General features: G+C 41.5%; 1 protein-coding gene across 3 annotated transcripts in view; it reads left to right on the top strand.

Moving 5' to 3' along the window:
• trak1a (trafficking protein, kinesin binding 1a) overlaps positions 1–26,552 on the top strand; it is an 89,076-nt gene that overhangs the window by 50,795 nt on the left and 11,729 nt on the right. For all 3 annotated transcript variants that reach the window (XM_081387849.1, XM_081387848.1, XM_081387850.1), the window contains 11 exons: positions 12,299–12,375; positions 13,426–13,542; positions 16,242–16,342; positions 16,537–16,645; positions 18,142–18,220; positions 18,505–18,635; positions 19,626–19,700; positions 19,942–20,079; positions 22,606–22,682; positions 22,838–23,071; positions 24,238–24,569. In XM_081387849.1, coding sequence (XP_081243975.1) covers positions 12,325–12,375; positions 13,426–13,542; positions 16,242–16,342; positions 16,537–16,645; positions 18,142–18,220; positions 18,505–18,635; positions 19,626–19,700; positions 19,942–20,079; positions 22,606–22,682; positions 22,838–23,071; positions 24,238–24,569 — 1,444 coding nt within the window. In that variant the 5' untranslated portion in view covers positions 12,299–12,324. The remainder of the gene's footprint in view (positions 1–12,298; positions 12,376–13,425; positions 13,543–16,241; positions 16,343–16,536; positions 16,646–18,141; positions 18,221–18,504; positions 18,636–19,625; positions 19,701–19,941; positions 20,080–22,605; positions 22,683–22,837; positions 23,072–24,237; positions 24,570–26,552) is intronic.

Genomic DNA, 26,552 nt, shown 5'->3' on the forward strand with positions numbered 1-26,552 from the left:
ATAGGATTGGTATATATATATATATATATATATATATATATATATATATATATATATATATAGTAACAGGTGTGCCATTTTGTCCCTGGTGTTTTTACTTTATGGTTCCTGTTGTGTCAAATGTCCTGTTTGCCTTCTCTATGGTGATGTGAAATCTTTTCATCAGGGAATATGAACAGGCCCCGCCCACACAACAGGTGTAGTCAAACACAACTCAGTCACGCCTTGATAGGTTGCGATGGTGCGTCAGTGGAAAGTACCATTCAGTCCCATGCAAAAGGGGGGCGGGAGTCACATTTCCTTTCAAGTTTGAATAATCTTGACATAAAACCTTATGCAATCTGTTGATTGTTTTCATTCATAAGCTTTTCAATACATAAATGCATGCTGATCTGCAAAAATGTAGTCGTTCTTTTCTTCCTACTTTAGTGACACCTCACCTGCTGTTTCGTATCTGAATGGTAGCGCCGAGCATTGAGTCTCCTGTATCAGGTGTGTGTCTGTCAGAGACCGTCTATCTGATCTTTGAGGTTATATGTCCAGCCCAACATCCCAGTCTCACTCATGGCTGTGTACCTGAGACGACTGGGCTAGTCTGGGCGTAACTAGCCCAGTGACAGCATGGCATTGCCTTTTGATTGCTCTAATGAGGAGTACTTTGAGTTTGACTCCGCTTCAGAGATACTGGAAATATCTACCTCATCTTACTTGAGCTCAAACAGTGCTGCTGATGATGAGGATGATGACGGTGAAGATGCAGAGCCGTATACTCTGGAGCAAGGTACAGTGCCTGTGCCCTTTGACAGTTTGATCTTTGTAAATGTTAAACATCAGTGTGCTATTAAAGAGACGGACTGTCAAAGCAACTCAATGGCTTTCAAGAATGTTTGGATCTCAGAATAAGACAATCTAAACAGGTTTTTCCATCCTTGGTTGCTGATGACATACTTAGTTAGGACTTTTAAAATGTACACATCAGATTCCCCTTCTTATTGGGTTTCTTCTTTTCTCTGCCCAGATCTAATCACTATTTGTTGCCTATTTCATGTTATTTGACATGAGCTTAAACACACAGCCTGTCATTTGTTAGAACATCTTTGTTAGTGTCAGTGCTGTAAGGAAATCAGTAAGTTACTCAGTTTGAATCATGTACTGTAGCTTCATTGTATTAATCATAAAGTCTCAGGAAGTAGTATTAAAATGTGATTAAGCTTTTATTATGACTAATTAAGGTTGCATGCTGCTTGGGTTTATTATAAAAGTGCACTGTCCCAGAGCTTTTCAAAGGTTGATCATGTCAACACTGCACAGACGTCCTCATAGTGGTACAACATGCATGCCAGCATGCACTGCACGTACTGTACTGTATGCCATTATATAACTATTGTAATGATCACTTTTTTGCTTTAAGTCTGCCCTGCTTTTAATATCATTAGACAACATTTTATTCAGATTTTGAAATGTCAATATTAACTTTTTTCCTCACACTTGGTAAGGGTTTGTTAATTATTTGTCACTGTACTACATAAACTGATCTGTTAATGTCATGAAAATTGCCTTTGGTGTTGAAAATAATAATAATGATAACTATAATTATTATGATTATTAGTAATTGACAATAGTAATAAATATCAATAGCACAATCTGAATTGTAGTAAGTGTAAATAAATGTACTATTTATAAATTATACATTTATTTATGAAAGACTTGACATTTTAAAATTTCAGGAATTCCTAAGTTATTCTGATATTTTATTGCTATGTCATTTTTTCCTATTTTATTTATATGTATCTATATATAATTATAGGCAGTGTTAAATTTTACAGTCACCCCAGATCAACCTGAGGCTGGTGTGCACAGACACCCTAATAATAATTACAATAATTATAATATTATTTATATATACTGTATATATATATAATTATATAATTTAAACTAAACACACTCACACATACAGGAAAAGCATATAAAGCAAATACATTTATAACACTCTAACTAACAATACATTTATAATGCATTATATATACAGTTGCAATTAAAAATAACATTATATTTCTGTATGTGCACGAGTGCAAACTGACTTTTATTGGAGGTTATTTCAGGACAAAGAAAGTCACCTTTATTAACACACTAAACAAGAAGTGCAGGAGATTTTAATGCCTGGCTGTGTTCTTTGTGTCCGGTTTACACTATGGGAATAATTGTCTCTGTGCATTGGGAGTTGATCTGATGACAGGTCATTGTGTACGGTTGGTCTGAGTTTGTTGTTCTGTCTGGTGTTGAGCATGATGTCATGGTACCGGGGTAATTGAAGTAAATCTCATGCTGGTGGATGGAAAAATTAGTTTGAAACACACTGTCCTGGGAGCTTAGACCAGCACTGTTAATAGTCTAACTTGATCTTAGATGAGTGTAAATAAACCTTGCTAAGCAGATTCATTCCTTGTGATGACCATTGAACCGTGAAAGGTACATAATGTGATCTCCTTCAAATATGGCGTGAGATATATGGGATATGTGTATATATTAGTATGTTATTATTTATATTATTTAGGTTATATATTTTGTTCAGTGAGGTGTTGAGATATATTACTTTTTAGTAATAACAACATGCCATATACATTGTCAGTCAAAAGATTGAACACCCTTGCTCATTCTTAATTATGACTAATTTTGCATAATTTATATTTGCATATTATTTACCTTCCTTTACAATTTGTTTATTACATCGCTTTCTTCAAAATAGCCAACCATTTAAAAAGCATTAATTAAAATATAATTTTTGTAAAGAAATTAATTGGCGTTTAAATTGTCTAACAATTATTTTTATGTATTATGCCGCGCAACTGTTTTGAACATTGACCGGTTTAATGAGCACCAAATTAGCAGTAAAAATCAGCAGCTGAAAATTCAGTTCTCTTACGAGAGGTTCTCTCGTATTGCGTAGTTAGCTTACGCTACGGGAAAGCCTTTCTTTCTCGAGATACTGAAGCCAAAAATTATCCTTAATTTTTATAATCTTGTCAACGCAGTGCGGCAGCCTGCAGACCTAGGGCAAGCTAACTAGCGTGCCCATTGGCTGCCCTGCGGCAACTGCAGCAGCCTACCGCTGAGCCCTTGGCGTGACGTCACGACCAATGAGCGCGCTTGGCGCGCTTAATGCGTCACAGCCCGCGAAAAGGGGTGTGGCTTAGCGTATATAAACAGGGCTCGGAGGCTGCTTCTCTGATTTCTGTCTTTTCAGCGAAGCTCTTCGCATCGCTGCTCTCTGAGGAAGCCGCCGTCGAAACAAGCGACCAGCACGCCGAGGATCTCAGCCTGAGGACGCCGGCCGCCTTCGCCGCCTTCAGCTTTCCCTGCCTGCTTCGCTATCCGGCGATCATATCCTTTACTGCTCTGTTTTGTATGTGTTTGTGTGTTCGCCCCGCGACACATTTTTGCATCTAAAAGAGCGCGAGGCGTTGTTGCAAATGCCTCGCTCATCCTGTGGCTCGTGCAGAGCCCCGCTCAGCGATGGAGACCGCCACGTGGTTTGCGCTCTCTGCCTGGGCTTCGACCACGCAGCCCGCGCCCTCTCCTCGGGCGGCTGCGAACAGTGTGAGGACTTGCCGATGTCGACCCTGCGGGCTCGACTCGCCATGTTTGACGATCCTCCACCTTCCCCGGCTGCCTCTTCAGGGCCGCGTAAGAAGAAACGCCGCTCTCAAAGGCCTCCAGAGCCGGTGGTTATAGCTGAGCGCTCGCCGGAGCCCCTCCCGCGAGCCTCGCTTTCTCCTTCTCCCCCGCCCTTCACCGACGCGCAGCGGCCGGCTACTGCCCGCACTGCCGTCGCCTCAGGGGATGAAGCAGATGACGCCGCTGACAGCTGCTCTCTGCTTGCTTCGGACAGCGAGGAGTGGTCGGGCTCTCACCGCTCCGCCTCCTCGACTCCTGAGTCTGGCAGGTCCCGCTCCAGTGTCGACGCGGAGCTTTTCCGCCTCCTCACCAAAGCGGTCGACCGACTGGGGTTGGACTGGTCCCCACCCAAGGAGCCCGCGCCTAACCGACTCGACGGGTGTTTTCTGCCTAGCCGCCGCCAAGCGCCAGCCTCTAGGTCAGCACCCTTCCTGCCTGAGCTCCACCAGGAGCTGTCGAAGTCGTGGAACGCGCCCTTCTCCGCTAGACTCCGCTCGTCTGTCTCCTCGGCTCTCTCCCAGGTGGACGGGGCCGCCGAGAAAGGCTATACCGGCATCCCTTCCGTTGAGGAAGCGGTGGCAACGCACCTTTGCCCGCCGTCTGCTAGATGGCGCTCAAAGTCTGCCCTGCCGTCTAAAGCCTGCAGGACCACATCAGCTCTCGCCGGCCGCGCATTCGCCGCCTCCGGCCAAGCTGCTTCTGCCCTGCACTCGATGGCTGTTCTTCAGATCCTGCAAGCCGACCTCCTCCGCGAATTGGACGAGAAGGGCTCGGATCATACAGCCTTAACAGATCTGCGCAGCGCGACGGACCTTTCGCTCCGTGCTACTAAGACCGCTGCACAAGCCATCGGCAGATCTATGGCCGCGCTCACCGTCATCGACAGACACTTATGGTTGACGCTGGCGGATATGAGTGAGTCAGAACGCGCTGTCTTCCTCTACGCCCCGCTCTCGCCCACCGGCCTCTTCGGCCCTGCGGTCAGCGGGATTGTGGACCGCTTCTCTGAAGTGCAGAAGGCGTCGCAGGCTATGAATCTCTTCCTGCCTCGCCGCTCGAGCCCAGCCGCAGGCCGCTCTCAAGCTCAGCCTCCTGCGCGCAGCTCCACACAGCGCTCGTCTCGGCCACCAACCACTTCGCAGCGACGCCAGGGCGGCCGCCCTAGGTCGCGCTCGACCAGCCGTCACAGACCGCCGCCCCCCCGGGGTCCGCGTCCCAAGATAACGCTGAAGTCTGAGCCCGCGAAGTCCTCCTAGCACCCGCAGGGAGGAAGAGATGGCTGAGTCCCGCTGCGGCCGGACCGCCATCAAAACGCCCAGCTCTGTCAGTCCCCTCAGTGCAGGCTACTGCAGCAGCTTACACCGCAGCCAACGAGCCAGTAATACCACTCGCTCGCCTGCACACAAACGCCGTTTTTACGGCGGCCCAAATAAATCTCAGAAAGAGTGTAAATTCGGGCTTTCCGGCTCCGGCCGAAGGTGTTGTAAGTGTAGAAAATGTGCCCACTCCCACGTGCTCACTGCTTCACACAAACACGATCCCCATGGTAACGTGTTCAGAGCGCTCTCTCATAAAGCGGTCACACGCCGCTCGAGTAATAAGTGTAGTAAATGTGCCCACAACTCTGTGCTCACATCTACCTGTAACTCGCTCTGCCACTTGGTTACCCCGGGCAACAGCGGCTCAAGCCGAGGGTGTTATAAGTGTAGAAAATGTGCCCACTCCCATGTGCTCACTGCTTCACACAAACAGGGTCCCCATGGTAACGCGTACAGAGCGCTCTCTCATAAAGCGGTCGCAAGCCGCTCGAGTATTAAATGTAGGAAATGTGCCCACAACCTTGTGCTCACACCTACCCGCTGCTCGCTCTGCCAGCCAGTTACCTTGGGTCACGGATCCTCTAAAGCTCCCAAACACTGGCCGTGTCATAAGTGTAAACCCTGCGCCCGCTCACGAGCACGCGCACTCACTTGTAGACATGATAATCCCCACGCCTCTCTCGCGCCTGGGTTGTTTGACAGCAAATCACGCTCCATCCGATGGGACCGAGCTACTGAACGCTGTACAGTCGGCCAATACTGTTTACCAGCCCCCGTGTTCGAGCACCAGCGGCGCGCGCGCCGCGCCTTTCTCTCTGATACAGGCTCCCCATCCCGCGCAGCGCGGCGATCTGAGCCCAGAGACCATTCGACCCCTAGCTATGCATGCGGAAGCATGGGAAGCGATTTAGGGCGCGTCAGAATGGGTGCTGAAAACTATAAAACACGGCTATTCGCTTCAATTCGCTCGTCGCCCTCCGCGCTATACAGCACAGACGGAGACGAGAGTGAGTTCAGAAGCGGCGCACTTGCTTCAAGCAGAAATAGCGAAGCTGCTGCGCAAAGGGGCTATAGAACAGGTTCATCCTTCTTTGAGCGAGTCGGGCTTTTACAGCCGCTACTTCCTCGTGCCCAAGAAGGACGGAGCGTTCAGACCTATTTTAGATCTGAGACATCTGAACAAAGCCCTCATGAGACGGCCGTTCAAGATGATCACAACCAGAAAAATCCTCGCGCAGATTCGCCCAGGAGACTGGTTTATCTCTCTCGATCTAAAAGACGCATACTTTCAGATCCAGATAACTCCCCGTCACAGGCCATTCTTGAGATTCGCCTTCGAGGGTCGAGTATATCAGTACACAGTCCTGCCGTTCGGCCTGTCTTTGGCACCCCGTACATTTACGAAATGCATGGACACGGCCCTCGCTCCCCTGAGGAAACAGGGAATGCGAATACTGAATTATCTGGACGATTGGCTTATTCTAGCGCAGTCAGAGACGGAACTTGTGTCTCACAGAACAGCGCTTCTCAGCCATCTGGAGGAGCTGGGTCTCTCGGTCAACTGGACCAAGAGCTCGCTATCACCCCGTCAGTCAATTTCCTTTCTTGGAATAGAACTGGACTCGGTGGCTATGACGGCCAGACTGTCGGAGCAGCGCGCGCGCCGCATCCGCCTTCTCGCCGCATCCCTCCAAATAGGCAGCCGGGTTCCGCTGAGGACATTCCAGCGTATCCTGGGGCATATGGCCTCAGCTGCAGCAGTGCTCCAGCTGGGTTTACTGCGCATGCGCCCGCTCCAACGCTGGCTGAAAATGCGCGTGCCCCACCAAGCCTGGGCGGCCGGCGGCTTGCGAGTCAGAGTGAATCAGGGATGCATTTCAGCCCTGCAGCCCTGGCTGGCAGCCGAATGGTATCACACAGGAGTGACTATGGGAGTGATTTCACACCGGAAAGTTGTCTCGACAGACGCTTCCAACCTAGGTTGGGGAGCGCTCTTCGAAGGCAGACCGGTCTATGGCCGCTGGTCAGACCAGGAGAATCTCCTACACATAAACTGTCTAGAGATGCTCGCGGTCGAGAAAGCGCTCAAACACTTCCTCCCATTCCTCCACGGTCACCATGTTCTAGTCCGTACGGACAATACATCGGTAGTGGCCTACGTGAATCACCAGGGCGGTGTCAGATCAAAGATGCTCTGCACCCTGGCGGAACGCCTCCTCGTGTGGGCTCAGCACTCTCTGCGCTCGCTGAGAGCCGCGCATGTGCCTGGCCACCTGAACGAGGGCCCCGACAGACTGTCCAGGGACAACGTTCCCCCTGGGGAGTGGTCTCTACACCCCCAAACAGTCCAGTCACTGTGGCGACGGTTCGGCAGAGCGAAAGTCGACCTTTTTGCGTCAAAAGACAACGCTCACTGCCCAGAGTTCTTCTCGAAGAACGAGGACGCGCTGGCCCAGATCTGGCCCAGCGGCCCGTTGTACGCTTTTCCCCCGGTCTCTCTGCTGCCTCAGGTCATCGAGAGAATCAGGGAAGCGCGCCACTCAGTGCTCCTCATAGCCCCATGCTGGGAGAACCAAGCTTGGTTCCCGGATCTAATACAGCTGGCAGACTCAGCCCCCTGGCCGATACCGGTGAGGAGAGACCTCCTCTCTCAAGCACGCGGATCGATATGGCATCCCCATCCAGAGCGCTGGTCTCTGCATGCGTGGAGCCTCAACGATTACACGCTAATCTGCCAGACGGGGTCATGAACACGATCATACAATCTAGAGCCCCCTCTACGAGGCGGCTCTACATGTCGAAATGGTCAGTGTTTAACACATGGTGCACTGCTAAGGGGCTCGATCCACAGACATGTGGGGTATCGCGAGTACTGTGTTTCCTTCAAGAGCTACTGGACGCGGGCAGGTCCCCCTCCACGCTCAAAGTCTATGTTGCGGCCATTTCAGCGCTCTCGGTTTCTGAGCAGGGCCGCGCATTAGGAAGGAACGAGCTCGTCATCCGCTTCCTTAGGGGAGCCAGGAGGATGAACCCCCCGCGACCCCCCTCGGTTCCTATGTGGGATCTCTCTCTGGTCTTGGAGGCCCTGAGAGCGCATCCCTTCGAACCCTTGGAAACTGTGGATATGAAATACCTCACGCTCAAAACCGTTTTTCTGATAGCACTGTCGTCAGTCAAACGAGTGGGAGACCTTCACGCGTTATCTGTTAACGCCGCGTGCCTCGAGTTCGGACCTAATGACTCCAAAGTCATTCTCAGACCGAGGCATGGGTACGTTCCAAAAATTTTGGGCACTCCCTTCAGAGCACAGGTCATTTCCCTCTCAGCCCTGCCGACGCACGGCAGCGAGGCCGATAGTAATCTCCTCTGCCCGGTCAGGGCGTTGAGAAACTACATTTCACGGTCCGCCGCTTTCAGGCGCTCGGATCAGCTCTTTGTTTCGTTTGGTGGGCGCACCAAGGGTCTCGCCGCCTCGAAACACAGCCTGTCCAGATGGATAGTGGACGCTATTGCTGCTGCTTATGCGTCTAAAGACCTGCAGTGCCCATTGGGCGTTCGAGCTCATTCCACTAGAGGCATGGCCTCGTCGTGGGCATGGTCCAGCGGGATTCCCATTCATGACATTTGTGCAGCGGCAGGCTGGGCCTCCCCCTCCACGTTTGTTAGGTTTTACAACCTGGATGTTCCCGCCTTGCAGGCGAAAGTCTTATCAGTCTAAGTCTCGCGTATGCCAGCCCACTATCTGTGCGCGGGCTACGTTGTGTGATTTAACTCTACTGGTTGAGCTGCACTATACAGGGAATTGGCAGTTAGGACCGGCCGTGCCGCTCCTAACCCCCTAGTGTGTGCTTATGTACGGCGCTAGCCCTCTTCGGGCTGCCCGGCTCTCCGCTATCACGTTCCCCGGGCTCTCCCTGGGACTCATTCAGTGGATGCTGGGCGCGCACGGCGTTGACAAGGGCGTTCCCGTAGCGTAAGCTAACTACGCAATACGAGAGAACCTCTCGTAAGAGAACGTTTCGGTTACTCACGTAACCTCTGTTCTCTCTAGAAGAGGGAACGAGTATTGCGTAGCCCGCCGTGCTCGCGCCACGAGCTCATTTCGCTTCATGCGACAGAAACCAGAGAAGCAGCCTCCGAGCCCTGTTTATATACGCTAAGCCACACCCCTTTTCGCGGGCTGTGACGCATTAAGCGCGCCAAGCGCGCTCATTGGTCGTGACGTCACGCCAAGGGCTCAGCGGTAGGCTGCTGCAGTTGCCGCAGGGCAGCCAATGGGCACGCTAGTTAGCTTGCCCTAGGTCTGCAGGCTGCCGCACTGCGTTGACAAGATTATAAAAATTAAGGATAATTTTTGGCTTCAGTATCTCGAGAAAGAAAGGCTTTCCCGTAGCGTAAGCTAACTACGCAATACTCGTTCCCTCTTCTAGAGAGAACAGAGGTTACGTGAGTAACCGAAACGTTTTGCCATCACAGGAATAAATTACATTTTAAAACTTTAAGAGTTACTTTAAAATGTAATTTATTACAGCAGCACTGTATTTTTGATCAAATAATGTAGTCTTGGTGAGCATAAGATTTACTTAGAAGTTGAAAAAACTTCTGACTAAAAAAAATCGTAATAACAAATTTTGCGTCTAGTGTATATTTTATTGCTACCATTTATGTTTTATTAAACTAATTTCAAACATATAAGCTTAAAAACTTTAGATCAAAAGGTATCTAAAATCAGAAAAACACACAAATTTAGTCCAACTTGTCATCTTTTAAGTGGTAGGGTATAAAAATCCCTTTTTATACATGATGTTCTTCCTTCTTATCTGGTATTTAATGCAGTTAAAGCTTCTGTTAAGGAAGATAGATGAATGATTTTTAACGTTAGGATTTTTTTATTATTGATTTTGGTGGTTGAACATTTATTAAATGCCGATCTGTTAAGGACTTTGTTCTGTATTATTTGTGACTAGGACAACAGTGGTTCTCATGTTAATCTGAGAATAATATCACTCCAGAAACAAGATTGGGTGGGTTTGTTAGGTTTACCATTGGGCCGTATCCTATTAGCCATTGTTGCCTTGTGACTCACAGCTCTAAGTTTAACCTACAGTTTACTGAAAGCTTGTGTAGGTCCCGTCCTAAATAAATATTGTTAACCATGATCAAATAATAACACTGAATGTTCTCTGAGTTGATTGTTTCAGGAGAAGAAAAACAGTACAGAGCTGATATATTTGAATGTTTCTGTGGTTTTATAGCTGGGTGTTGCTGGCAGGTCAATATCTGTGTGTTGGATACAGGTGCTGGTAGAGTCTGTGCTCTCTCTGTGCTGTGTGTGACGCAGATGGAAATGTCTGCTTTGCATTTGATTCTTTAACATCACACTTGACTCGAAGAGCTTCTGTAGTCGTATCGCTTCTGAACCATTGGAAGCTTTATCATGCTGTCTAGTACCATAGATGGCCTTCCCACCAGCAGTACAGCAATTATGGAAATGTAGTGTTTATTGTGCTAATGAAAGTGTTTCATTGTTAAAAACATTCTTCTATTACAGCTTAAATATTATAAATAATTAATATACTATAAATTTAGCCATTCCCTTAAAAGTGTAAACACTGTGGCCTTTTTTCCCCATCCATTTGCGTGAGTTTAGAGTTTAGACACACTGTTTGTGGATTTTTTTTTTTTTTTTTTTTTTTTGTGGTTATAGTGGAACAGAAATGACACACTGCAGCTTTAAAATGTTGATATAATAAAGAAAAAAAAGGGAGTTCCATTATGCATATATTGGTTTTAAAATAATTTATACTGCTCAGTGTTATCTGTAAAATTGGTAATTTCATTTTTGGACCTGATACACTGTATATATTGCATGATAAGATTTAATAGGGTGTAAGAATATTATATTGTGGTAATTATGCTTTGCATCAAACAGACAGGCAGAGAGGATCTGCCGGATGTGACTACAATAAATCCACTGAGCTTATTTATAAGCTGAAATATGCTGACCTGTTGATAGTGAGAAAATATGATGATGATAATAGTTGTGTTTTATCTCAATTGGGATTGGAAATGTTTCCCTGGAGAAGAGACCTATTGCAGCAAAAATTTGATTCTGAAAGAAAATTAGTTAGACCATATGAACTGTAAAAGAACAAAAACATCTGTTTAATGTTAGTCTCAGAGCATATTTAGGTAGCCTGGCAAGCCAGACCTACATCAAGATGTTAGGTCTGGCAACTCACCATAGACACGGCTCAATCCGAGGGGCGGGATAAACGGCTTTCTTTCAAATTTCCTCTGCACGCAATTAGTTAGTTAGTTGATAGATTCAACTTTTGAATCTGGCCAGCAAAACTGCGAACACATCTTCCTTTTTTAAGAATGACTTAAGTGCCGTTCTATGCTCTTTTCTCAAAGAAAAACTTAACTCCAAGTCCTCCAGAGTAGCGGCCAAAGCCGATTCGAAAGACTGTTCTCCAGCAGCAGCAGCCGCCATTCTTTGTTTTCAAGTGGCAGGGAACCGTCACAACTCTGTCGTCATTATGTTAAGCCTGCCCCGCCTACTCTATACATGATGTGATTGGCCTGACCCAATTTAGGTTTTTACAGCTCGAAAGTCAACGAAGAGTTGCTAGACTACCCTGGCTGCAAAATAAATTTTGCTGCCGCTAGGGTGCGTCTAGATTTCTAGGCTAATATTGAGGTACATCAAATTATAAATCATTATTTGATCATTTTATATCACTTTTTTATATCACTGATTTTGGAATCAATGCAAAGAGAATCAGAATTGTGTGTCATCCACTGTGTTAAACAAGTGTGCTTAATTGTTTTGAATGTGCACTTGTAGTGTACTTGCAAAAAAAATGAATGAAATAAAAGGCCACTTAAGTGTACTTTAAGTATATTCCATGACTGTTTTTTAACACATTTAAGTACACTTTTAAAAAACTGTTTTTTTTTAAAAAACAAATTTTTTATTAAATACATTTTAAATCATGTATTAATATTTTGTTGAACTTGAAAGAAGTACACTTATTTTGATGTGTTGTCTAACTTACACACACACACACACACACACACATTATCAAAATAAATACAGGGCTCTATTATGATCCCGGACAAGCCCCCATTTTTTCTAAGTATGCTCAAGTATACTTTTTCACAAGGGAGCATGTATATAAAAAGCATGTAGGCACCTCGTATGTTACATACTGATACTTTTGTGTTTTAAACACAATGTAGCTTTAACTTTTTAAATGTTTACTTTGAGTTTGTAATTTTTCATTTCTCTGTTTCCACAGTTCTATGTGCTGATCGAGTGGGCCAGATGACTAAGACATATAATGACATAGATGCTGTTACACGTCTCCTGGAGGAGGTAAGCTGTGTGAAGTGGGAGTAAAAATATACATTTTTAAAAATAGGATGGAGAGTTTTTTTAAAAGCATGTCTCACATGTGATGTAGGTCTTACAATGTACCAAAATAGTCACTGATTACATAAGTATGATGCAAATCTTGCGTTCCTGCACTGGGTGACATTTCCATATGTTTTTGTGAGATTATAATTATTGTGAGCTAGATGTAATATCTGGGATATTAAGGAACTATATTTTAATCCATTTACAGTATGTTCAGTTATTTCTGTAAAACATAATGAGGTACCCAAGTCACTGACAACCTCATGCTGAAGGTATAATCACGTTCACCGATGCTCAGCAAAATTTTGTGGGCGAATTCCAGTCATTTCAATGGGAATTCAAACGATCGTATTCGCTCATGTTCAATTTGGTCACGCAAATCTAACGGAAATCTGCTTGGTTTGGTTTAAAAGTGAGTTTTGTCTGAGCTGTGCTACATACATCACTACACTATTGACAATCGACGTATTTTGCCTGCAAAATTTTGCATACATTTTGCTGATGTGACTGCATTATCGGAAGCGATAAAATTCTGTATTATAAATTTTAAGGCCAGACAAGTAGTTTGTTGAGGGTTGGTTTGTAGGGAAGGACTACACGCCTGTGCACACATATATTCAAATGCGCATACCTATAGACTGAACTCGTAATACGCATGTGTACGCCATTGGCGTTCTCACAGATTCGCGTTTTTATAGCAGAGACAACTTAAGAGTTTCCTGTTAAAACAGTGTCCTATCAGCGGCCCCTAAGTTAATAACTAATGATCATTGCGACGGAAGTGAATCAATCAAAACTAACTTTAGCTGGACAATAACTTTATTCTAGAACTGCTGTAAAGCCAAAACAATCTCTGTTACTTTAATTTCCTATTATCACTGTAAAGCCGCTTTAGAACAATCTACATAGTTAAAAGCGCTATATAAATTAAGATGACTTGTCTTGACTAGTGTAAAGTGAATGTGAATTAAACAGAAACTTATGCCATCACTCTATATGTCATTTCAGAAAGAGCGTGATTTGGAGTTGGCGGCACGTATTGGCCAGTCTCTGCTGAAAAAGAACAAAACCCTCAGTGAGAGGAATGCCTTTCTGGAGGAGCAGGTGGATCACATACGAGAAGAGGTAAGATGAGAAAATGGAAAGGTGAAACAAGCCTGCTGGCTAATGTCAACCTTTTTTTTTTCTTTGTTTGTTTTTGCTGTTTAAAGATGACTGCACCTGTTTTAAATGAACATAACCATGAATTTAAAACGAATATGTGTATTGTTAAAATGCTTCATCCTATCTGAACTATGGAAGACTAAATTTAGTGGCACTTGTGGTGCAGAAATTACACAAGAAAAATTGTTCCATCAGTACCAAATTAGAGGTTTTCATCTAATAGCAGAACCCTTTGTGGCTTTAAATAGAACAATTTTTAAAAGGTTACATAAAGAAGCATGCTTTGAAAATGCTATATAAAACGTTAATGGTGTTATAAAAAAAACTGTTAAATAATGATTTAATGTCTTTAATGTGTATATATACAGGTTTACTGACATGGGAAATTGTACCATGAAATTGTTTATTAGCTGAATACATTAATAAATGATAATTGACATTGAACATAAATAAATATGGAGAAAAAGACATGATTGGTAGGAAACCATGCAGATATAATTTTAAAGTTAGAATTTATAGACATTTTTAAGAAGAAAATAAAGTACTTGTTTAGAATGTGTTGACAGTCTGTGAAGCTGGATGTTTGAGCTCCAGAAAATCAATAATGAGGTGGATATTTTAACAATTACTCTAAGACAAAGAACCATGCCAGCATAAAATGGCATAATCTAAATATAACTGTTACTATGTGTAAAGAACATTTAAATGACCATCTTCTTTAATAGTGCAGTCTAAAATAGATTTCACCTAAAAACATTGTCCTAAAAAAGAACTGTCCTAACCAGACACAATGGGCTCTATCTTGCACCCAGCGCAATTGACTTTGTACACCGACGCATGTATCATTCCTATTTTGCACCCGCGCAAAGCGGACTTTTCCCTCCACAGACGCACGTCGGTAAACTAGGAAATACACTTATGCTCCCCAGGGCGGTTCAGCGAAAAGAGGAGGCGTGTTCCGGCGCAAACGTTCCTCCATGCTATTTTGCAGGTTTAGAAAACAATTGCGTCACTAACCAGGAAAAAATAGTTTAAAGTCAGTGGCGCATGGTATTCATATGCTATTTTAAGGGCGCATGCTTGGCCATAATCAATGTAGCGTGTGCACAACGCACATACACTTTGATTCTCTCATCTACACAGAAGCAGCAGTTTTCATTTTTGCAAATCACACATTATTACGATAGATAGATAGATAGATAGATAGATAGATAGATAGATAGATAGATAGATAGATAGATAGATAGATAGATAGATAGATAGATAGATAGATAGATAGATAGATAGATAGATAGATAGATAGATTAACTTTTTCATGTTAATCAGAGGTTTTTTCCTAAGTAGCCGCAACGGCGATAAGTGGAGTGACAGAAGACTCTATGCCATGACTGCCCTACAATCCTAATTCACCTCAGATCTTGAAAATAAATTAAAGAGTTAGTTCACCCAAAAATGAAAATTCTGTCAGTAATTACTCACCCTCATGTTGTTCCAACCCCGTAAGACTTTCGTTTATCTTCAGAACACAAATTAAGATATTTTTAATGAAATGTGAGAGCTGTCTCACTCCTCCATAGGCTTCTATGGGATAAAAACTTGCCGGCCCAGAAAAGTTAGTAAAGACATCGTTAAAATTTATCAAGCGACGAGAATACTTTGTTGAGAAAACAATAAAAATAATGACTTTATTCAACTATTCATTTTCGTCTGTGTGGGCCTGAGTGAGTTCACGTAGTGTAACACCGCAGCGCTTCTGGGTTGTACGTCAGCACGTAGGCTCACTATTGGCCGACGCTGGTCATGTGTGTGATGCGTGAGCCTACGTGGTGAGTTGAATAAAGTCGTTATTTTAGGGGTTTCTGTGCACAAAAAGTATTCTCGTCGCTTGATAAACTTATGGTTGAGCCACTGTAGTCACTTTGACTATTTTAACGATGTCTTTACTAACTTTTCTGGGCCGGCAAGTTTCGATCCCATAGAAGCCTATGGAGAAGAGATCCAGCTCTCAAATTTCATCAAAAATACCTTAATTTGTGTTCCGAAGATGAACAAAAGTCTTACAGGGTTGGAACAAAATGAGGGTGAGTAATTACTGACAGGAATTTCATTTTTGGGTGAACTAACCCTTTAAAGGAAGCAAAAATGTTCAAACTGTGGACTCAGTGTGAACAAACAAGTGTAACCTATGTCAGAAATTGTTTCAGCCACTCAGTACCTATTTTTAAAGTTAAAAGGGTATAATATTTATGAATTTGATTATGTACTTTCTAATTTGTTTTGAGTGCAGTGCGCTTGCAGAGAGAGCCTGCCTACACTCTTTCTTATTGGCTGTGATTGATTGATTTTGTAGCGTCTCGTAGTCATGTCGCATCTGTTCTGGACAGACAAATTGCTTGTCGCTGGAATCTTATCGCATCGCATCTGGTTAGGACACAGTGTAACACAAATCATGTCAACATAAAATGGTTCTTGAAGATAATATATTTTTTTAAAGAGAACTGTTACTATGTGCAGAGAACCTTTTAAAGGCCATCTTTTTTTTAATAGTGCAGTATAAAATTGATTTGATCTAAAACATCTTATACTGCAGAACAAAACGACAGACTATGTGAGTCCACAGTTGTTGCGAGCATACAGTGAGTTTGTATGTGTGCATGCAGGTATCTCAGCTGCGTCATGATCTCTCAATGAAGGATGAACTCCTGCAGTTCTACACAAATGCTGCTGAGGAGAGTGATGGAGAGTCTGCTTCTACCACACCGTGAGTCCATATATTAGACAACCTATTAACTTGATACTTGTGCCATGGGTATGATTGATACCTCAAATTATATGGATACTATCATTTTCTATTTTTGCCTGACAAATGTACAAATCTAGCTAAGTAAATTTTTGTCTGTGAGGATATTTCTGTGTACTGAAGGAGGCATATCAGTCTGTGGTTTTTCTTTGCAGTATTCGCAGAAATGACTCGTCTTTCACGCTCCCAGATTACCTCCCTCTGGATTCACTGCAGAAGAAACTCAAGGACCTGGAGGAAGAGAACATCAGCCTGCGATCAGAGGTGAGAGAGTGACCTCGGTATTCACATTCTTCCACCGCTCATATCAGTGTTTTGCATTATATTATTCAAAACAGCCTCCAATCAAACTTTTCAGGGTTCTAGGCATGTCAAATTTCCAAGACAAACACAATATTGTATGTACCCAACTTCATTCTCAGATAAAGACATTTGAGTGTTATCTGTGTGCTTTAGTAAAATAAGAACTGCAATACCTTTATAATAAACTCTATAATAACATCCACTTAGATACAGTATGTGAGAAAGGGAAAGGAAAAGTACATCTTTAATATATATTTAAAAGGAAAATATTTCATGTTGTCTTGTCTTTCAGTTAATATGTGGTCATAATAATTGTATAATAATTATATATAAAAAAACACAGCTTTAGATCATAGAATTATAAAGTAAATTTATACGAAATTCACCAGCTCTTCAGACTTTTTATTTAGCTTTAGCAGCTTTTAGGGCTGGGCGGTATGACGATATAAAGTATAGTGGTGACATTGTAAAATGCCATATAAAAATAAAGAGATTTTGCTATTTCGTGTATATCACGGTATGTAAATATATCCACTCTACTGACACGTTAGAATGATAAAGAAATGACTGACACGCACCCGAAGAGCATGCAATCCCAAACTGAGTTCTCTTTTGCGACTTCTACAGTCAAATACACAAAAAAATGATGTCAAATTGTGTGAAAATGACACTTCATGCTCCCTTCCAACCATTCGTTCTCACTTTGAGCCTAATGAATCTTGACATTGTCATCCTGGAATATGGCCTAGATGTGTCTTCCTACACACTCCATCAATTAGCGTTAGAAGAACTGTTGCCAAACGAATTACATGCTAGAAACATAATAATCACTGCAATAATGATCCAATCATAGGCTCTTAAGCATTTGCCTACATTTAAATCCAAACATCAACTTTTTTTTGGGCCAGGCAGTGTATATTCAAAAAAATTATCATAGTATATATGCAGTACTATATCATAATACGCAGTATGTCGTTATCTTGAAATAAAATTTTGGTCTTATCACCTTTTATTACCCACCTTGTAGCTCTTTCTCACTGTATTTCCCCTCACTGTAACTGTATATCTGTAGTGACGTGTCGGGCGTCTGACCCCAGTAGACAGGTGGAATTCCACGCCTCACTGACTATGAAAAATACATCCACACCCACACAAGACCTATTTTAGAAAGTGAACCCAAATCTAAAGACATCACTGTATAACATTTCTCAGTGTATGTGATCCCCATTAAACTGGGCCATGACATGAAAACAAAAAGCTTGTGTAACAGAGTTAGATGGCAACTCCATAGCTTTGCCTGTTGCTGTAGATTATATTCTTCCTAGATTGTTTTGCTCTACAATATGGGCACTTAAGACCTGTTCCTCTGACAGGTACCTTAAAACAAAAGAGCAGCCATGTAAGATGATACCTCCATTGTTTATTCAGATCGTTCTTTATTGTGTGTTTGTTTATAGGCAAATCACTTGGAGACAGAGACCATCTCGTATGAAGAAAAAGAACAACAGCTTGTAAATGATTGTGTTAAAGAGCTCAGTGAGTAGATCCATCTGTTACACCATCAAAGATCACATTCCCTACCAGTGTAAACTGATATTACAACCCATCCTGTACTAGTTAAATTCATGTATGCTATACATTACCTTATTGTTCCACTCTTGTAGTATAACAGTGCGGTTATTAAAGTCATGGACTGCAGATACCATTGGGTTAGTCTACTGTATAACTTGCCTTTAATGGGGATTAGGGATGTTTTGTGTTTACCAAAGGTGTATTTGAATGTGGCGTCTTACACATGAAGTGTATCTCTTCACCCTTAGGAGATGCTAACATACAGCTCTCCAGCATTTCGGAAGAGCTGGCTAAGAAAACAGAGGATGCCTCTCGCCAGCAAGAGGAAATCACACACCTCCTCTCTCAGATCGTGGACCTGCAGAAAAAGGCCAAATCTGTGAGTTCTCCTCACTATAGCCTTTTGACACGATTAATACATGGTTCCCTGGAATACTTGTTTCTGATTGGTCAGTTGCTGCATCCTGCAGGCACCCTTTTCACATTTCTAGATTAGGAACACAGTGGTCAACTATACAGCATGGTAAAGTTCTATAGAGTGCAACCGTGCCCGCCCCCTTTTTCAGCGTCGCTGGTTCCCGAAGTATTTTTTTCATTAATTTTTCCCATAGGGATCTAAAAATAATCTAGGAGGTGAATCACGACATTACAAACTTTGAATTGAAGCAAAAAAGTTTTTAAAAATAAGAAAAAGACAAAGGTACAAGAATTTTAGGGCAAACAGGGCAAACAGGACAGGGCAAATTAGCGTGAGAGCACAATTCCAAAAAAGCACAGAAAGTTCTGCTCATGATCTACTGACGACCCGCAAGGTAAAGAACAGACGCAGCCGGATATTTCCATATGACATATGTAAATCCCCTTGCATAATTAATTTGATTAAAGGCATTTTAATAACTGACTAATAACCTTTTCATTGCCATTAAAGTGAAATTATTAAACGTAGTAGCCTGGTAAAATGTTCATTTAAAAGAAAAAATGTCAGACGGACTCAGAGGTTTTTGCTTCTGAAGTCTTCATATATAATCAGATCAACTCGATTACATCATTCACAGTGCTTCATTGGAGTGGGCGGGGCTAAAAAGCTATTTTGGAGCTTTTTTTTTTTCACTTTCTGATTTAGTGTAATCTGCACCAACAGCATCATGGGTAATGTAGTTTTTCACCAGAAATTTCAAAAATAAACTATTATTTTAAAAATAAGCTGAATTAAAGCTTCTGTTCTGTGTTTATACATAATATGAAATGTGTTCATGAAATGCAATCTTGTTTTCTATAAAAGTTTTCTAATTGGATCTCATTTCATTTAGCTTGTACTGTCAGTTATAAGCAGCACACTTATTCATGTGAAATGTTGGTTATTTTTCAGTATGCAGTAGAAAATGAAGAGCTCACACAGCACCTGGGAGCTGCTAAAGACGCCCAAAGGGCACTAACAGCAGAGGTAACATGCACACACACAATGTGTACCAATGTACCACATCTCTACCAGCATATTCAAATAAAACAGTATTACCAACTGTAATTCAAATAAAACTACCATTTAACAATTAATAATAAAAAAAAGATGTGAATTATGCGATTTTAATTGTATCCATGATATATGACTGATGAATTTATTTTTACTGCTATTTTTACCTTCTATAAGTCTCTTTATCTCAGTCTTTATCTGTTTCTTCCTCTAGCTGAGGGAGCTGGAGGATAAGTATGCTGAGTGTATGGAGATGCTTCATGAAGCTCAGGAGGAACTGAAGAACTTCAGAAATAAAACGCTGCCTCTCAGTACACCGCGACGATTCCACTCACTCGGCCTGTTCCCCATGGTGAGACACAGAAAACAAGAAAAAAGAACATTGTTATTTTATTAAAATTTGTGTTCTTTCCTATATCGATTTTTCGAAATATATCGATACCTGAAACGCTTCCAATACTCGTTTCCCGCAGAATAGATAAAGATACCAGCTGCGCTTTCTCGCTCTCCCATCTCTCTGACAGCGAGTTGACGCACAAACCCGCCTCCCCTCACTCACTCGTTTGTGTTACACTTTGTTTGTGTCACCGGGTTTGAATTTCGGCTTGGGATTCCACGTATTGTGCATAATTTTCCCGCTGATTTTGTGCTCATTTAAAGTTGCCTTGAGTTCTTTTTCGTTGCTTATTTCGCTTAAACAGTCAAATAGCCAGCAGCCATGTCATCCTGTAGCCCAAGACTGGTTGCCCACTGAAGCTAAGCAGGGTTGAGCCTGGTTAGTACCTGGATGGGAGACCTCTTGGGAAAACCAGGTTGCTGCTGGAAGAGGTGTTAGTGAAGCCAGTAGAGGCGCTCACCCTGTGGTCTGTGTGGGTCCTAACGCCCCAGTATAGTGATGGGGACACTATACTGTCAAAGAGCATCGTCCTTCAGATGAGACCATTAAACCGAGGTCCTGACTCTCTGTGGTCATTAAAAATCCCAGAATGTCCTTCGGAAATAGAGTAGGGGTTAACTCCCGCATCCTGGCCAAATTTGCCCATTGGCCTCTATCCATCATGGCCTCCTAATCATCCCCATATATACAGTATTGATTAGCTTCATCACTGTCTCCTCTCCACCTGTAAGCTGGTGTGTGGTGGGCATTCTGGCGCAATATGGCTGCCATCGCATCATCCAGGTGGATGCTGCACATTGGTGGTGGTTGAGGAGATTCCCCCTTCCATATGTAAAGCGCTTTGAGTTCTTAGAAAAGCGTTATATAAATATAACGAATTATTATTATTAAATACACACAAAATAAAATGTCAAAATGCCGGTCTTGGCGAGTATTCACGTAAACACAGTCAGATATGTTTTGTTGAGAAAGACGCATGTGTAACAGTATAATATACTGCTGCCCACATATATTTATGTGTCAACGTTAACGGATGCAATTCATTCAAAATCCTTAACTCGTTAAAATAATTTAGTGCAAATAAATCACTGAAGCAAGTGAAATTGCACGTCACGCAGTTAGATGATCTTAGAAGTCAGGAGTTTATCACACTTAGCATCTACAGTGGCTCAAGCACCTGTTACCCTGATAGGTGGAAATTTCTATTCTAACCCTTTAACCCGAGCTCTGTCATATTCTGTGATTGTTTCTGAAGCGCGAGCTCTCACGCATCACACTGTGTGAAATACAGACTGAACGGAACGTCGAAACATCCCACCGATGCGTGGCCAGATGATAGGCAAACTTCGTTTCTCGGCTGGATAAAGCAAACCAGTGTCTCGCTAGTAAAGTTTTGATGGATGAGGATTGTAATTAAGGTAAAGATGATTGCGTTGACGTACAGGACTTGTACAGTAAGCACGCGTGGGTCCATTATATTGATGCGTAAACAAACCTCTCGACGCACTGATCGAACATTGTGTTTATGCACAGACACATTTCAAATCATTAACTTTGTTTCCACTCACATTCAGGATAATGTTTTGATTTGTCATGTGTATGTTGCTTTGTTTAGTAATTCTTAATGGATCAGTGTACTGTAGTAGGTATATCCAGTCATATCAAGGCAGTTGGTTTAGGTTTGCAGCTGGTTCGGGATTGCAGCTTGACTTGTCTAAACTATAAAGAGGCTCTTTGCTGTTGCACTGTACACATACTATACACTGCGAATTCTAAAACGTTTTTACCAGTAAGTTTTTTTTTTTTTTTATGGGTGCTTTGGTGTGCGCAAAGTTGTAAATTATATGGAATCCTTATATAATTTGGTTATTTGGTGGAGGTCCAAGTGTCCATTTAAAAAAAAAAAAAAAAAATTTACCTTGAAAAGCTTGCAGAAAATAGTTTTGTGAGAATCACCTAGTTCACTTTGCTGGATATAACAAATGATGACAAAATAAATGTTTTAAACATGTGTTGCACACTTATCGTGAAATTAAGCATAAACCATTTATTAAACAATTTAACCTATTGACAGCCATTTTCTATATATATATATATTCACCTAATTGTAGTCAGACAAAGACTCACAAACGCGTACTAGTGTCCTGCTTACTGTGTAGGACAGTAAGATATAAGAGATATATACAGTATATATATATATATATATATATATACACATAAAAATATAAATAATCATTTTTATTTCCAAGATTATAAGACAATTACACATGGAGATGAGGTCATGTTACATCCCCCAATGAAATTTTTTTTCATGAAATAGTTAGTATACACAGTAAGCAGGACACTAGTATGCATTTGTGAGTCTTTGTATGACTACAAATAGGTGAACATCCTAAAAAATAAATACACAAATAATGATAAATTCATAAACTATCACTTTTATTCCCCTGGCTAACGGTGTGTTTGTGCTGTGTGTAACAGGACTCTTTAGCTGCTGAAATTGAAGGCACCATGAGGAAAGAGATTGAGATGTCTGATCCAGACGTAGAGGAACAAAGGTATGTTTGTTTGTCATTTCCTGTGTCCTACCTGTATGTCTCATATTAAGTTATGGATTTGCATGCAGAGTCAAATTTAGATGAATATAAAATATGTATATGTATATTTGTATAATTTGTATATTATGTTTAATTGTCTTCACTTTTTTTTTCAGGTTGCACCCAAAACGTGTCTTTGAGACGGTGCGTAACATCAACCAGACGGTTCGGCAACGCTCCATGGGCCCGTCCCCTATGAACATCCCAGGGTCCAATATGACGTCCTGTATAAACTCCAGGCGTTCTAGTTGTCTGAGCACGCCCCGATCGAGCATGTACGGAGGGGACGGGGTTGAAATGGACAACCGCACTAACAGTATGCTTCTGGAAACCCACTCACCTCAAGATGGGTAAGAGCATCAAACACGATTTTCCACCATACGTTTTTGAAGCATATGATAGAAATGTGTTGTGCATGTTTACTTAACTATAGTTTGTCCCCATATGTGAGCGAAATCTGGCAAAATCTGTCAGTAAGATTAAAAAGAAGTGTCTTATGCTCATCAATGTTGCATTTATTTGATCGAAAATATAGTAAAAGCAGAAATATTGAGAAATATTACAAATGTAAGAACAGCATTTAATGTATGTGAAATAGAATCTTAGAAGTCCTTTTTATCAATTTATTGCATCCTTGATAAATAAAAATTTTAACTTCCTAAAAATAAAAAAACGTACTGACCCCAAACGTTTGACCTTTTGTTGAGTATATACAATACCTGTAAAAAGTTTGGAATAGTTCAGATTTAATAATTGATAATAACTAGATCAGCAGATTAGATTGATTTTCTGAAGGATCATGTTACACTAAAGACTGGAGAAATGATGCTGATAATATTTCACAATTTTTACCGTTTTTACTGTATTTTGTTGTTGTCATATAAGTTACTTTTAATTTAAGGTTTAGGTTAGTCTATGGGTGTCTCTAGTAACTATAACTAATATGTTGGTTATTAATTAATCTTTGAAAACACTAATAATTGAATAACACTGTTCAATGTCATTTTTTAGTTAATCTCAAAATAAATATATTTTTTTATACTGTATGTTATAATATTGTGACCCCAAAATTCACTTTTAGCACTTAAAAGTTGACTTTAGTGTAACTTAAGTTTCCTATTTTACATTGCCATAATACTGTAACGTGAAAATAATTATCAGCTTACAGTATCTGTGTTGATAAAAAAATATATATATATATTTATTCTATTTATATGAAAACAATAGAAGTTGTTACATTTAGGTAAATAATAATGTGTGTGTGGAGGTTTTTCATTACACTCTTAAAAATAAAGGTTCCTTATTGGCTTCCATGGTTCCATGAAGAACCTTTAACATTCATCGAATATTTTCATTGCACAAAAGGTTTTTAAGTGTGGGAAAAAAGGTTCATTAGGGGATACCAAAATGATTCTTCTATGGCTAAAACCACGAAAAAAAAGCCCCAAAAAACAACCTTTGGAACCTTTATTTTTTATGACATTAGTTGACGTTTTTCCTGTAATATTTGTTCCAGCTCTAATGACTCCAACAGAAAGCCTGGCACGCCTGGCACACCCGGCTCCCAGGACCTGGAGGCGGCACTGCGCCGCCTTTCCCTTCGGCGGGACAACTACCTTAGCGAGCGGCGTTTCTTTGAGGAGGAGCGAGAGCGTAAACTCAACGCCCTGGCAGTAGAGAAAAGCGAATTGTACGAGGACAGAGATGTTGGTAGTGGCAGTGAAGACGGCGGTCCTCTTACTCCGGCAGAAAGCATCATGTCTCTGGGCACCCTGCACTCGGTTTACTCCATCTACAGCGCCCGATCCTACCTGCCCGAGAAACTCCAGATCGTCAAGCCTCTGGAAGGTGACCGAGCCAAATCCAGGCCTTTCACCCTCTCACTGTTTGATGCTCTGTGGGCATTAATGCACCACAGTGCTGAGGATCTTTCTACACAACACTCCTTCTTTTTCAGACACACACAGCCTCGCTGCTGGTTTGAGATATAGGCCACACACACACTACAGTTCAATTTGGTTGTCAGTTCACCTTTTAGTGCTTTATCCTGTTCTGTACTGTTCTGAGTTCAGTCATTTATGGGAGTGGCAAGCACATTCTACAAGTTGTAACAATTTGGGTCATTCCTACAGTTAGGTGGATTTTATGTTCCCATGAAACAATACTGCATATTTTACACAAAATATTAATTAACTTGAACACCATGTGGTTTTTCATGCATAGATGTTCCCCAATTAACACAACTTAATAATGATTAGTACCTAAGAATAATTTAAATCATTTGAAACACTGCAAATTCCCATCTCCCCAAACATGTTTTCTCAACTTGAATTTTAAGAATTAGTATGTGCACGTATTCTCTTTGACATGATGCATATCTTTAAGCTGTGTTAAACCATTAACTGAGTTTGTCCCTCAAACTCCAGTCCACTCTGTTATATTGTTGCGATTTACCCTTTAAAATCTGAAGCGTATGCCCTAAATTACATGACTTGCTAGAAGTGACATCATTACTTGGAGGGAAAGCAACTCCAAGAAAAAAGTAAGAATCAGTCATAAACTTTTCACTCTTTTCCTCATTTTTAGCTGACTTATCTAATAGCATAAAACATAGCATGTCCAACCTGTTGTGTCAATTTACACTGGACATGAAAAACTTTTTTTATAGATATAGATATATTATATTATATTATATATATCTTTATATATCTTCTGCTTGCATGCTCTTTCTTGGCGAGTAATGGCTTTTATTAGCTTAAAACGTCCTGTTACACACTGCATTGTAAATATGTAATGTAACGGGCTGAACAAGTTCCATAGAATGTGAAACATAAATATTTGATCTGGGTTATTAGGTTATACTAGCCTGAGATTGACCCCAGTGTGTTTTTTTTTTTATGATAGACCAACATTTTCTCCCTCTGACAAGACTGAAAAATAATTGAATATTAAAAATGTTTTCAACAAACCTGCTGTCCAAAATCCACTGTAGGAATGACCCACTTACAAAAATTCTATGCATTGTGCTGAACTGAACAACTAGTTGTTAATTATGTATTTAAACGCACATAAGTTCTGCATGTATGGTGCAAAAAACTAGGTATGAGCCATAACTTATTTGTGTTGCCAGATCTTGTTAGAAATAACAACAAACAAGAACAAGCACATTGTAGGCCAAAATAAATCAAAATTCTTCAAATTGAAAATATAACCATTCATTTTGCACCTTCCCAGTTTAATAAATCCATAAATTTGATAGCTTTATAAGCCAAGCCCAAAAATGCTTATAAGTTGTGGACATGTCAACACTTGTAGAACATAACGAGTTTTTGGTCGCTATAATATTACTTTGGTCAAAAACAACGTTGATGCCAAAACGTTGCTATGGTTACCGCGGTGTCAATCATTGCAATTTCAGGAGGGGAGTCGTGTTCAGTACACATGGATCGATTAGAGGATTTGCTCCCCTTTGTAAATGCAGTTGTCACTCCTGAACCAGAGTGTCAAGGCCACTGAGTCAGCAAACTGAAAAACTTACCCACAATGCACTTTATGGTACATATTTTAAAAGACACATTTTAAATTGGTGTTGCTCGTTTACAAAGAAAGCCAAAAACAAAGTTGATTGTATATCTTTCCCTTCTCGTTTTCTGTGGATCTTTTCAGTTTTATGCCAACAAAAAGGTGATTGAATTCATTTAGTTGTATATAACATATCTACAGCTAATTGTAGTTTGTCATGTTATTTAAACTTAATCACAGCATGATAACAGCTACTGTGGTGATCTTATAATGACATCTCTAGCGCCCCCTGCTGGTTATAGATAATAG

Source organism: Scardinius erythrophthalmus, assembly GCF_964197995.2.
Source record: "Scardinius erythrophthalmus genome assembly, chromosome: 16".
NCBI classification, from domain to species: domain Eukaryota; kingdom Metazoa; phylum Chordata; class Actinopteri; order Cypriniformes; family Leuciscidae; genus Scardinius; species Scardinius erythrophthalmus.